Source organism: Diadema setosum, chromosome 6 (assembly GCF_964275005.1).
Source record: "Diadema setosum chromosome 6, eeDiaSeto1, whole genome shotgun sequence".
Taxonomy (NCBI): domain Eukaryota; kingdom Metazoa; phylum Echinodermata; class Echinoidea; order Diadematoida; family Diadematidae; genus Diadema; species Diadema setosum.
Window position 1 is genome coordinate 3,216,747 of NC_092690.1, and position 14,774 is coordinate 3,231,520.

The window sequence follows — 14,774 nt, forward strand, 5'->3', positions numbered from 1 at the left end:
TCTTTTGACCATAACTTCAAAAATATACCTTTATATGTAGTGACCAATGCATCATTTAAAAGGTATTATTTTGTACATTATGACAGAAAGCGTACTTCAAAATCTTCAAAAATGGACTTATCGGTTTTTGCAAACAAACCCTTCACTTATTCCCCCTGCTTTCTGAAAGTGGTTAGTCAAGTACTCTTTCATTTTGCTATAAAAGTGATTTTTTGTGGAATTCCTTTTATATTTTCTTTATATTGTTGTCCACTCATACGTCATAACCCCTAGTAGTCTCCTCATCCAGCAGTTCCAACACCAAAACTTTAAAAATTCATAACTTTTGCATCGATCGTCCGATTTTACTCAAACTTTCACTGATGTGTTCTATTAATGTTAATGCTTTTACTCAATCCACATTGCTCTTTGGGTTTGCGTTCCCTTTAATTTATCATTTTCATGATTATCACCACCATTTGGATCCATTCACTTTGGTCATTCAAATGATTATACAAATGTATTTGTTAATACTATTTTCTGCGTCCTTTTTCAAACCGAAATCATATTACAAATCTCCTTTTCATCTCATTTTTCCCCCCATCTCAGAAAAGAGCCTCCAAGCTGCCATGCTGCTTAGCAAGAGTTCCACAGTCCTGTCTGTCTCCTGCCCCTTTCTCATTCTATGGAGTGCTGCCAGTCTGGCTGTGATGGAAATATGTATACATAGCCTTTCTTACATTCCACTCTTTTTAACTGGATTCAAATGAGATCTTCAAATTTCCCACAGTTTGAACATGCCTACAAGGCTTTTGTCAATAAAGTGTTACAGTGTCTGCAAGAATAGCTACTATAATTATTGTGAATGAGGATAAACAATTTCATGAAGAGCACAGACTGTTTTTGTAGAAAGGTTCTATCAAAATCTGCGGATTTGACTAGCTGAATATAATGTATTCCTTTGACCAGAGTATTTGTTGCTGCTACACTCTGTAACGAAGTGGGTTATATTGATCTTGTAATACTGCATATCGTCACTGGTGTGATAAGAACTTTTATCTCAATTGGCATATTTTTATATATAAACAGCCTCCTAACGTAATTGTGAATATTGAAAATACTGATTGGAGTTTTAGGACACGTCATTTATCATTAATATGATCAAAAACAATATTTCGATATAATTTCATACCAACACTGATGATATTTTGAAAAAAAAAAAAGTTAAAATAAATCCCCAACTCTCCTGAAAACTTAAGATTTTGAATTATGAGGTCTTGCCACCCGAATGACAATGAGTTGATGAAGACAAGCATTTACTCTGTACGTTGGTAAATGAATGAGACGTAACAAGCCATGTTTTCTTTGCACATATCATAGCATATAATTGTTTCAGTCTGAGACATAGTCCCATTCAAAGAACTTAAGTATTAAAAGCACAAGATTCTTCATCATTCATTGTGTAATTTTGACTACATACATGTATTAATACCAATACAAGTACAAAGTAACATCTCATCTATGTATTTAACAACATGATAAGTTGCAAACATTTATGCGCAAATTGGGTAACAATACTTCAACTCAAAGAGTAGCTAACATTCTATACATCTAGCCAAAGGTGTGGAATGACTCTCAATATTAATCTGCCTTCACCATATTGTGAATATAACCCTTGGAAATTTGGAGGCAAGGATTTCCAAAATCCTGAAGAAAAAAAAAAAAAAAAAAGGGAACTAAATATTGTCTATTTACACACAGATATATTTCATATGATAAATATTCAAGTAGCAAAGTCATTGCTCAGCTAAGTCTCAAGACAGCTTGTAAAGTAAAATGGTTGTATCAAGTTGGACTTTTTAAAATTTAGATTCACTTCTATCACATGAGCTGGGCATACTAACTTGTAACACCCTTCCCGTTAAACAAGATACCAATCACTTGATTCTCAATAATCGAAAATGTGTATAGTCATTAATTTCTTGCCCTGTAAATTTCTTGTGGTATTTAAGCATTCTTTTGTATGTCATCCAAGCATATTTGTCTGGTCCTTGTAGATAATGAATATAGAACATTCTTCTGCATATCATTAACAGGTAAAGCAGAGGAGGCGTGGAAATGGTTTTGATTAAAAAAAAAAAAAAAAAACAAAAGAAAAGACCCCAAAAAGATGGAAAAAGAAGAAAGAAGAATCAACAACTGCTGCACCAGTGGTTGTATCATGTTATACAGCTGTTTGCAAACACTGAAATTCGGCCATTCTCTAAACATTGTGGAATAACATAGATTGATAATGATCAAGGAATGATCAGATACCAGCATGCAGAAAAAAAAAAGGGGGAAATGAACTTAAAAAAACCCACACGTTTTTAACAGTCTTTCTGCCAGATATACTTCCACTTCACTATCCTCTGTGCTAGTGAGCTGCTATACATTTCCATCTATCTTACACCATTTTGCAATAAAGGATACTGCACTCTGCACAAAGGAGATTGGAACAATTATTTTGTCAAGTCAGAAAAAAAAACCCACAAATCAATAAACAGACAACTAGTCAATAATCTCTTAGCAACAAAAGTACCCACTATGCCTGTTCTATGTTAGCATGTATTTGGTTCACAGAAATAAAGAGAAATGCCTATTTGACATTTCATTTTGTATGTTGACTGCTTGATATTTCCGTTGTCAGTTTTGAATAGTCAGAAACAAGACAGCCTGAAGTATAACATCCTGAACTGAGTTATATCTGATTGTGAGAAAGAGAATCTGCTCCAGTGGTTTCCTTTGGTTGTGCGGAAAGAATATGTGTGATCATCTCAAAATTCTGTTATGGGATTTGAACAGATGCGAGTCGTCAAGGTTAGCATCAAAATGCACCAGTGTGCACAAACTTTGCAGACAACTTAACAGAAGAAATGGAGAAAGAGATCTCATCACAAGTCGCAACAGACAGGAGAGGTAAAAGTGTGTGTTCAACTGGATAGAAGTGGGTCGGGAGTCCTGCGAATGGACCCAGGTGCGGCCTGATGGTTCTACCGGAACTGGAGGGGGCTGATCCGGAGTCCGATGCTGTCGCGCCCGATCTCCGTGACTTGGGTCACGCGGCAGACCTCGCCTTTGTACTGGGGCAAGTAACACGCACCGCTGAGTGGACACTTCTCCACAGGCTTTCCTCTGCAGGAGAATACACACAAATTAAAGTGCAATGCACAGAATATTGCGAACATCATAGATCAATGGCATCAATGGAACTTACTTCAGGATACTTCTTTACTTACAGTGGAAGAAGTGTGACTGTTGAGGACAGACCAACTGTAGGTCCTAAAACTGTTTTATGTTTTATTCTGTTATTTTTTGAAAAATTATTTATTGTTTTTTTACTTGGGCTTATCGATTGTAAATTTTCATTGTAACACATCCTTTCGAATACAAATACTCAGAACAATTTTTTTTTACAGTCAAGACATTATTCCACAACAGGAGACATTACATTAAAGGACCTGATTGAATTGAAGCACATTTTGACTTGTTCAGAATAATTAAGAGTTGTGGTGAAAGTATAATGTACATAATATGTACAAGTGATGAAGTCAACTGTATTAAAAACAATGATAATCTTACTCTCAGAGATAATGACAACAATGATGACCCTGACTACGATGATGACAATGATGAAGAGAATAATCTTGATGACTATGATGATGATGATAATGATACGAATAGATGATGATGGTGATGTGATGAAGATGTTACGGATGATGACGATGATAATGGTAATATAATGATGGCAGTGATGGTGATGTTATGATGTGACAATGATGATAATAATGATAAGAATCTTGATGACGATGGTGATGTGATGAAGATGTTACGGATGATGACGATGGTGATGGTGACATAGCGATGATGAAGTTATGATGTGACAATGATGATGACGATGATGACGACAGTAATAAAATTGACTACACGCGAAAATGACGATGATGATGGTAATATAATGATGGTAGTGATGATGATGTTATAATGTGACAATGATGATGATAAAGACAATGAAAATCTAGGCATCGACTTCACTCACCTGTAGATAGGCTTGTAGGAGGCTGCACAGATGTCAAATGGATTGTGTTCGTCATAGTTGAGCTTGTGTGCATCTGTTGGGTTCTTCTCACAGGCCTGCAGGATCTTACGAGTCTGTGTAACATGCAGCAAAATATATTATACCAAAGGGTTACATACCAGTAGCAGGACAAATATAATTTTAGACAAGAAGGCATTTGTCTGACATGAATGCAGAATCTGACAATTACGAGTAAAAGGTAAAGTAATAACGGGTGAGAATAGCAAAACAGACATGTGAAACTGCAAAGATTATGTTGGGTGAGAATTATAAGGGTGTTAAGTTGCCACTCAAGCCATAATGGTCGAGGCACCTCGACACCCTTATTATTCTCCACCAACGACAAAGTGAGATTAAAATGTAATAGGTAACCTGTCCAGACTTACTCTCCCCATTAAGGAACACATCTTCACTGAAAGAAAAAAAGTATCTCACAGCAAAAAGGAAATTCCACATAGATTATATGTTTTAATTACTAATTAGAACTGACAGCACTGTCCATCTTTTCTACAAGAGATTAAAAAAAAAAGTCATAAAAGAATTAATCGCACATCTTAAAACATGGCAAAAATCTGAAAAGAAGAAATACAGTATACAAATGTAAACTACGTAATCACATTGTCACATTATCTGTTTTGAAATGAAGCAATTTGCAGCAAATTACAGTGAATTACAGCAAAATCTAAGATGGTTGGTAGGGGTTGATATAGGAATCATTAATGTTATATCAAGTAAGCCAAAGTCTGTAGCATTCTGGATCCAGGACTCTATACAAATTCTCACACACCTGCTGCGCCACATCAGGCTTGGGGCCCAGCTCCAGCAGCCTGCGGGCGAAGCTCGCCGCCGTCTTGAAGTTCTTGAGCTTGAACCAGAGGTTGATGGCCGTCCGGAGGGTGAGGATCTGGTGGACAGGCTGGAGGTCACAGTGGGTGAAGTAGGCCGCCAGCTGAGGGGGAGAGAAAGGAGAGTGAGAACAGAGTAACAAATCAGTATTGGTACTGTCCATTGTACACTCCTTTTATAATGAACATGGTTTTAAAAACAATGCATTGAAACAGAGAGATATTCAGGTCCAAAAATAATCATCTAATCCTATACATCTGCACATAGCTTTTCTGTCCAGCTATAACAACATTTTGGTATTACAAATTATAAAACTGTCTGTGGCACAGCTTTGAAAAATTCATAAGGCAGTGACTCCATCAACTTCAAAACTACCACGTGCAGTAAAACAAAAGAAATGTTATGCACAACTGACTCCATGAAAACAACCCTAGATGAGAATTCCAAGCAAATTTACCCATCTCCCCAAGCAGTCACCGTCTGAAATGAAATAAAACATGACCCTCAGGAACTTTTTGCTTTGTTCAAACTGACTTTTTTTTTTTTCCAAAATGAGACACATGAATTTGGAATATCGTCTTGAGACGGATGGAGCAGCCCTTCTTCTGACGTAAAATTTCAGGAACCATCTGTGACAAAGAATGCTATGAGACCCAAGACTGGTAGCCATTTGACTTGAGAGTGTCTTGATTGGTATATCTGGGTCTATTGGGGAGGGGGTGGGGGATGCAGGGTAGTTTTCACAGACCACCAACCCACCTCACAGACTCTCTTCTGTTCCTCCAGGTTGCTCTTAGGTTGCTCCTTCCGATGGTTCTCCATGGACAGCCCCACAATGTACTCTCGGCAGATGGTGATCAGCTGCTGGGCCTGGTGGGAGGGGGAATGCAAATCATTACAAATCATATCAACCTTTAGGCACTTTAAAGGTCTTATCTTGCAACTCCAACTTCGACTTACTGCAGAGAGTAAATTTCACAAGTTTTTGGAGGATCTCAAGAAATTGATTATTAGAAATTGAACGACAGGTTAGGGGAATACAGGAATGATATACATAAATTGAAAGCAGACAGAGTTACACTCCCATCTCAAAAGAATCGCATTTCCAAAATCCAAATGTAAGAGCTGCTGCAGATGGTTCAGCAGGTATTTCAAGAGGGGTGAAAATGGGCAGGTCACGGGTTAAAAAGGGTGCTATTTAACTGCTTTATTTTTCCTTTTTGTCTGCCCTTGGGGAATAAACCACCCTCAAGGAATCTTGTACTAATTTGATAGGTTTGAAATGTGCTAAGATTGGAAACAGTGATTGGTTCCCTCTAAAGTTTGGAACTTAGTTCCTAATTACCCATATACACATGCTAGCAGCCGACTATGTTGGATGCAATAGAGTGTGTGCTGTAGTGGCTCACCAGGCCTTACAAAGATGGCTCGCCGCATCTGACCATAGGAAGTCAATGAAACCAAGATCCACATCAAAGTGCCCACAATGGTTTGTCTTCTAGCTAAACACACTACTAATATGAGACTTTAACTTACTGTAATTACAACAAAGCTCACAGGCAAATTATGCAATTATGTCTCATGCTCAGATATCATGATTTTGGTGCATTCTTATGAACAAAATTTTCTTAATTGAAAAACCAAACTATTCTTACTGGGAAATGCAAGAGAGGAAGAAACATTTAAAACTGAACATAATTGCATTCAAATAAGATACAGTGGTATTATTGCCTCCTAAACCCATTGAGGAGGAGTGTCCCGAGTATACTCGGGCAGGAGTCTATAGGCAGGGCTCAACACTAACGGTGGCCCGGTGGCCCGGGGACATCAAAAACGCACGTCGGGCCACCAAAATTTCAGAAATGAAGATTTTGGTCGCCCGATTGGGCCACCAAAAAAGGTCAGATGTTTGCCTTTGGGCCACCAAAAATAAAAGTTAGTGTGGAGCCCTGCTATAGGAAATGCGTGTTGTAGCAAACTCAGTCCTTCCTCAATAGGTTAAAGATACGAATATGAAAATAAAGCAATCCAAATACTCATAACTCTACCAGCCCAACCATTTCCAATCATTTCTCTAATGTTCTTAACTTTATTTTTTTTTTTTTATTTTTTTATTTTTTTCTAGCATGACATGAGCACGTTCTGGGGCGAGCCACAAACTTTCGATGAAATATTACCTCTGTGATTTCCTGTTTGGTGTCCACCACCAGGAGTGGCACACTGAGAAGGATGTTCCTGAATCTATTTATGGCCTCAGGAAACTTTCCCTGGGTGGTCAGCTGGTAGGCGGCTTGTAGTCTCTGGACCAGGTGGGCTAGCTTCAGGCCCACGGCTGGCTGGCCCCCACGGGCCCCAGCTTCTCTCCTGGTGGTGATGGGCGGACAAGAAAAGAATGATTATAATATCACTTTCTACCAATTAATTTAACAAAAGTTTAAGAGCCATCGAGAACAACCAAATATGACGTGATTTCTTATTCAAGGTTGAGTTGCTAATGTTTTGTTAATCTTGAAGAATAGACTTGTTTTGTATGTTTCTCTTATCATTTCTGCTTTGGACATGAAATCCCTGTATACTGAAGGCTACATTTTGGTTTCATTTCTTGCTTTAACATCTCACCTGTATATGGGTCAGTTGATGCACTTCACAACTGCTTATAAGGATAGAAAATTTTGCCATGTTTCAATCGTTCTTTTCTCCATATATTTCTTGGTTTTGTTTGTTTTGGCTCTTGTTTAAATATACTGGTACACAGAGAATAGTCAGCTGCACAGAATGAAAGGGACAGCTTACCACAGAACTGACAAACACATTTTACATTCAAAAATACGAATAGTTACTAAATATTCTATGCAATAGTCTCTGGGCAATGAATTACCAGTTTAACAAAGTACCTCTCTTCATCAAAGTACTCACTTTCTTCTCATAAATACACAGACACTCTAGTTCGATGGACAACAAAGCCTGCCCTCACTGACCAAAAGTAATCAAGTGGGGAGTATCGTATAAAGGTGGGCTTTGAGTGCTATAGGGCACAAACATGACAAGATGAAGGGAGTAGCATACCAGTTTCTATGAGCATAGCCCGAGAGTGGAGGGAGGGATGGCAGACCAACATACGACGTTCTTGCTCTGGCATAGGTCTGCATGAAGATTTGCTTGTATGGTGTGAAGTCAACCATGCCAACTTGGTCGTGTAGTAGCTGCAAGTAAATATCAAAGGGATTAATGAGAATGACCTGATGTACATGTTTGTATGACAGTTTGTATAAGGAAATTCCATTGTGATGTATTGTGTATGTATGATAATACTATTAATGATATGAGAAGAGCACCTGTGGCATTGTATTACTGTAAAACGAGGAATTTTTGCGTGCACTTTTAATTTCGCGAGCGCCAAGATTCGCGAAATTAAAATGCACGCGAAAGTCCATGTTTACACTATGTGCATTGAACGCCAGTAGCATTTCGCGAAAATTTCATGCCACAAAAAAGGCTGTCGGCTCCAATTCGCGAAAAATTCATGCCGCAAATATATTATGTTTTACAGTATATTGCTTGGTAAAAACTGGTCACTGGTAACTGGTCACAACCAGGCTTTTCCAAGCAGTCTGCTATACAGATTTTTTTTTTTTTTTTTTTTTTTTCATCAATGAGCTCTGCAAATTGTAGGACTGCATGGTCTTACACACATGTATGACAGTATCCTAAAGCAAGTTAGCACCTTTATGATTACTACATGTTAGGATATTTCTTTAGAGTACTCTGCCCATAAAGAGCAAGAAGACCTCTGAAATAAACGTTGTATATCAACTGCACTGCACGAGATATTGGGCATGAAGTAGACATTAACGTGTTGAGGACGAGTCCCGACCATACTCCCGATAAGTGTCTATGGGAAATACGTGTTGTAGCAAAATCAGCCCATCCTCAACGGGTTAACAGGCAAACACTGATTGATGGACACATACTGTACGAGCTGAAATTTTCGCGTACAGATATTTTCGCAAATTGCTACTTGGAGGACATTTTTGCGTGTTGTTAATTTCGCGGTTGCGAGGGTCTAACTGAACTTAGTTAATCGCGCGTTGTTATTTTCGCGGTTCAAAGGGGATTCATGAAATTCGCGAAAAATAAAACCACCACGAAAACTTCAGCTCGTACGGTAGCACTGTGTACTCAATCTCGGATGCATCCGTCGAGTCGTAGTAGTAGTGTCAGGAAATGAGGAGAGGGTGAGTGTGCATGTACATGCAGAGATGCCAACCCCACAGGATGCTTTTCAGGAACATTTGCCAAGCTTGTCAGTAACAAATGGGTGTCTTTCAGTAACACTACACAGTACAGGGCAAAGTAGTACATCTGTTGCCACACACAAACAGTTTTTTTTTTTTTTTTTTAATTCTAAGCCCACCATTTTTACTTAGTTTGATCAGCTCCAAGATTCTACATGAAAATGAAAGTTTCTCTTAATGCTTCTGTCCTCAATTATAATAATGACCCACATCAATGAGCTGTACTGATGAGCCCTTAGGTACTGCATTCCCAATGTAACATGAGTGTGGGGGGGGGGGGGAGGGGGTAGTAAGGAATCTTTACCTGTGTTGCCGTGCTGAAGGAGCCAGCCAATATGTGGTCTACAGGTAGCTGGGAGTTCTTCACCCACACCTGGCTCTGACTCATGCCTCGGGTCGGGGCGACGAAGTAGTCATCGTCAGCCCCACCCCCTGGTGTGACCTCCTGCAGGAAACCATTCATAAAACAAAGAAGGCATCAAAAACAACAATCACATGGTAGCCACTAAAAAAAAAAGGAAAATAAAATAGCATCAACAACAACAACAAAAACAATCAGCTTCGATAACAGAGACAAAAGGAGAAAGTCAGCAACAATCACAACACATGTCTTGAAGATAGTTTATGACACAAGCTTTGTTATGTATATGAATGGAGTGAGGTTGATTTCTTTTTTTTATTTCTTATTTTTGGTGGGGAGGGAGATGGAACACTTACTCTGTAAAAATTAACATGGCAAAAGTTTTATTCAAGTTCAAAAGTGACTGTGAACATGGAGATATTTGTTGAAGTTATATCATCTCCATAAGGGCTATGGAGAAGCCCTGGTGATGACATTTATCATGTGTGTGCATTAGATTAATGGGAAAAAAATCATTACAAATCATTAAAGCGTCGGAAAATTCAGCATTCAGACATTAAATGTATATATGCAAACAATAGAATGGTGCTTTAAAATGCTGCCATGATCTACAAGTAACCAGTGCCTTTGGATATGAGTTCAGTCAAGTGCTTCCATTATTCTTTCATTGGCCAGAAACAAATGAAACAGAGGTGAAAGATGTACAGTCTCCTTTATAATCTTTTTTTTTTTTTTTCTGACCGCCTGCCTTTTTTTTCACTATTATCTCAGATCATTAAATTGTAAATTCAACATTGAACATTCTGTCTGATCAGAGAGAAATTGGTACATTTTGTATTCTTCTTAACCAACATTCTAAAGCAGAGTTCACCACTTGGTGCATTTTGCTGCACGACAAATATCCATGGCAGTCCCACATATTTGATTTTGTGTTAGCACCAATGCCCTCCACACACTACGACTCAATTCTGCTTTGTGTTTCTTCATTTAATTTCAAATTATCACATTCTTAGTGGGGCACTGAAAAATCCTTGGAACTCCACAAGAATTAGAGTTCTTGCCTAACAAATTATTGTTGCGCAGATTACCCTACCATCCTACTTCGGCATCACATGCCCTTTACAGTCCCACATATTTGATTTTGCGTAAGTGCCAAGGCCCCTCCAGCAGATACCCTTTGCAGTCCCACATATTTGATTTTGTGTAAGTACCAATGCCCCTTCTCTATGACTATATCAATATGTGTTATCTCCCCCTCTGACCACTGACCAGGTCTGGTGGTAGCTCCAGCTCCTCGTCCACATCCCACGCTCCTCCTTCTCCATCTCCCTCCTCATCTCCGAAACCGTCCATCGCATCGCCAAACTCGTCCCCACCTGGACAACATCAAAGACATCACTGAGAATTGAGAGAATGAAAGGCAAAGACTGCTGGGAAGAATTTATGCATGGGTGGGTCTAAAGAGCTTTCCTCTAATGGATCAATTGATTGATATTTGGTTGATCGATTGATTGGTTGACTGACTGATTGATGATTGATCAAGTGGATAATTGAAAGAGTGAATGGTTAGAGGGTTAACAAACTGTTTGATTAATTGATAGCTCAATCAAGGAACAGAATGATTGACTGACTGATTGATGATTGATTGATTGATTGATCATTTGAATGATTGGTTGTGTGGTTGGTTGACAGATTGATTGAATGATCAATCGATAAACGGATCAACAGACTGACTGAGTGATTGATTGATGGATTGATTGATTGATTGATTTGCTTGTTAGTTGATTGGTCGACCAATGGATTGATTGATCAATTGTGACCCGTTACAACAAAATGACCCTAAAGTCGGGCGAGGTCGATTATTTGAAAATTGCATGATATAATTCCCTAATCTTTCTGCTTTAGATTGATATATAACACATTGTATGAAAATAATCGGCTGCGGAGATATCGATGTAAAGAGCATGTCGAGACGTCTGGAAAATCACTGTTTCGAGAAAAGCACCCTAAAAGTCTTCCTTTTCGACGCAATCGCGATCAACGGACACGCAAGTCAGCTTTCACCTCTGGACAATAGAAGGTAAGCCCTAGCAACCCCCGAAGAGTTCATTCAAGCACATCAGCGTCGGCGGTCTCCTCACCAACCAATCAGTGACCAGGATGTGAGAAGCGGCTGAGCATAGCGCACCCCGCCCGCACGCACCAGTTGACTGGGCAGTGTGCGAGCTTCACGCTTCGGTTAGCAGCAAGCAGCAAACTGACCAATGAGATCACTCTGGTCGTTGTTAGGGGCGGAACCTATCTGTGGCGCTCAATCCAAATTTTCGAACCAGTTTCTGCTTCGTTGAAACGCCAAAAAACATGGCTCAGAAAAACGCTATTTTTTAGTCTTTCCTTTGATCATTTTGCTTCAAAATTTTGACAGATGATAGAAGACATGTTAGACTCCAATAATATATCAACATCAGAAAAAACGTAAGTTTTGACCAATTTTAATGCTCTGACTTCAAACTTGATTTTCACGGCTTCGACCGTGCGCGACTTTAGGACCCTTTTGTTGTAGCGGGTCACAATTGATAGACCAATCAACAGACTGACTGACTGACTGACTGATCAATTGATTTGTTGATTGATCAGGTTTTCATTATAACGAGGTTCCCTGTACTCACCATCAAGGACCAGTTCCGCATCATCTCCCCAGTCACCACCAGCATCCCCTTCATCCATGGCGGCATCTGCCACCATCGCCGTGGTGGCGCCCTTGCCCCTCGTCATGGCGCCCTCGAAGAAACCCTTGGTGACGGTCAGCAGCGGCCAGTTCTCCTCTGACTGGACGATGGGTGGCGGCGGCTGAAGGAGCTGCGCCCCCGGCGACACCTCGGGCAGCTTCTCGTTCTCGCCGAACATCTCGGTGATGGTCTCTGCCTCCTCTTCCAGGCCATGGGTCTTGGCCGTCAGGTAGGCCAGAGACTCTGCCCAGAAATCACATCAAAAAGATTAATTTTCTTTTTTTTCTCATGGATAGAACTAGGAGGAATACTCCTATGTATGTGTGGTATGCAATACATATCATACAGATGACTGCACATGCCTTCCCATTAACCATTGAGGACGGACCAATTTTGCTACAACACAGATTTCCCATAGACACCTCTGCCCCCCCAAGGAAAAACGCAGTATCTAACATTTTTGGCGATTTTCACTTTTTTGCATAAATATAGTCAGTGGGCAATCCTTCTTCATATGACATATTCAGATTTTTGAAAAAATGTTTAGAAAGCCACTTTTCCGTAACTGCCAAACGCAGTATCTACACTTAACTTGCACTTTCCCCAAGGAAAAACGCAGTATCTACATGATGAATATTTCCCCAAGGAAAAACGCAGTATCTACAAAGCTAGTCTTAATTACCAGACACTGTTATTTATATATGTGAATACTTTGCCGGTTGTTCTGTAATTTGAACGTAAATTACTTTCTTTAGATATACTTGCTCAATAATAAGGCATAATGTTCAAAATATCTAACCGAAACAATACTGATTAGTAAATATTTTGATGAGATCGTGATCCTAATATAAAACACAGTGTGTGATTAAGACTAACCGAGTGCACATTAAACAATACAACACAACACTGACAGCTTGCAGCTAGCTGCACTGATGCTGTGCAGCAGTCAGCACAGGGCCTGGCTAGTCAGCATACAGTGGGAGTGTGTACTTGGAATAAAACAAAATGTTGTCGTGGGGAAAATTACTCGTGAGCCTAGCCCTCAAGAAAAATTTATCTGCAGATAATGAGTAAGTTATTCAAAACTATTTCAATATTGAAAGAATAAAGCTGATTGTTTGTCACACGAAGCGAAGTAAACACAAATGCATGTTTGTCACACGAAGCGAGGTAAACACAAATGCATACACGTACATTTGTGTTTACTTCGCTTCGTGTGATAAACGATCAGCTTTATTCTTTCATATTCTACCTCAATGATGAACATTATCCGTACTATAACTTGTTGTGAAGTAACTTTGTTAGGCCTAGACCCTTGTCAAAATTCCTCAGGCTCCGAATCCGAAAGTTTCTTCGAAAGGCAATAGATCTATTTGTGTTGTATCGGATAAACGTCAGGTTATGTAACATGTTACACCCTCCCTTAGATCTAAGTCTAAGTCTTTTAGACTTGTCTAGACAGTAACGTTTGAGTCTTGCTTCTCTTTTCTAATGTTAGACTTAACGTTAATCAGAACTTTCAGGGTCCGTATTCCGAAAGTCTAAAGAAAGATCTAGTGTAGGACTTGAATAGGCCTACTCTAGGGCAGGCCTGTCAAGTCTAAAACTTTACCACTTTTTAGAATCCTAAGTCTAGTGAAGTGTCAATGTTCAATTATCTACTCCATACCATACTGTCTTAAAATTACAGAGTTGACAATACTATAGATTAGGGTCCATGTGAAAAATAGGTACCCACGGTAAATGGACGAAATAGAGTCAGTTCAGAATAAGTTGTATTTTAATTCTTATCGAATCTAGACAGTGTCTAGACCTAGTGAGACTGGGTTGCGTAAAATGCATGCATGATCCCATGCTGCATGCTACATAACTTACAAGTAGGCCTAAAAAAAAGTTACCTTACAAATCTACATGACGTTAAACTTAGGTTCAATCCAGAAGGAATAGGCCTAGAGAGCGGATGTCACTTCATTCTAGACCGGTTCTAGATGTATTTTTTTTTTTTCTAATCAAAGAGTCCTGGCTCGTGTAGGGCTTAAACCTTCTGCAGTTCTAACGTTAGGCTTTTTTTTTTCTGTGAGCATCGTGCATGTATAGCCTGAGGCGCGACGGTAGACTCGTGTAGCATGCTACGTAGCCAGCCTAGAATAAACGATATAAAAACTAGACCTAGGGCCTAGTCTGGATCGATCTAGGTCCAGACATCCGATTTAGATTTATTTTGGTCTAGACAGACTGTAACCTAGACTGTACAGATCTAGATCTAGTATTCTAGATGCTAGTTAGCGGCTAGGCCATGTATGATGTAGCATCACATTACAGCCCTGGCAAGCTTCATATTAAACACGTATCGACGTAACGTTAGGCCTACAGCAAGATCGGTCTGGGATACACTTTTAAGCAAAACGTTCCAGGAACGATCTGTTATTCAATACTCTTATGAAGCC

General features: G+C 39.4%; 1 protein-coding gene across 1 annotated transcript in view; it reads right to left on the reverse strand.

Moving 5' to 3' along the window:
- Nucleotides 1-1,352: 1,352 nt before the first annotated feature.
- The window catches only part of LOC140230145 (coatomer subunit alpha-like), a 42,874-nt gene continuing 29,452 nt past the window's right edge, over nucleotides 1,353-14,774 (reverse strand). The window contains 9 exon segments of the mRNA XM_072310335.1: nucleotides 1,353-3,153; nucleotides 4,058-4,170; nucleotides 4,884-5,045; nucleotides 5,702-5,812; nucleotides 7,120-7,306; nucleotides 8,009-8,145; nucleotides 9,542-9,682; nucleotides 10,868-10,974; nucleotides 12,268-12,570. Coding sequence (XP_072166436.1) covers nucleotides 3,012-3,153; nucleotides 4,058-4,170; nucleotides 4,884-5,045; nucleotides 5,702-5,812; nucleotides 7,120-7,306; nucleotides 8,009-8,145; nucleotides 9,542-9,682; nucleotides 10,868-10,974; nucleotides 12,268-12,570 — 1,403 coding nt within the window. The 3' untranslated portion in view covers nucleotides 1,353-3,011.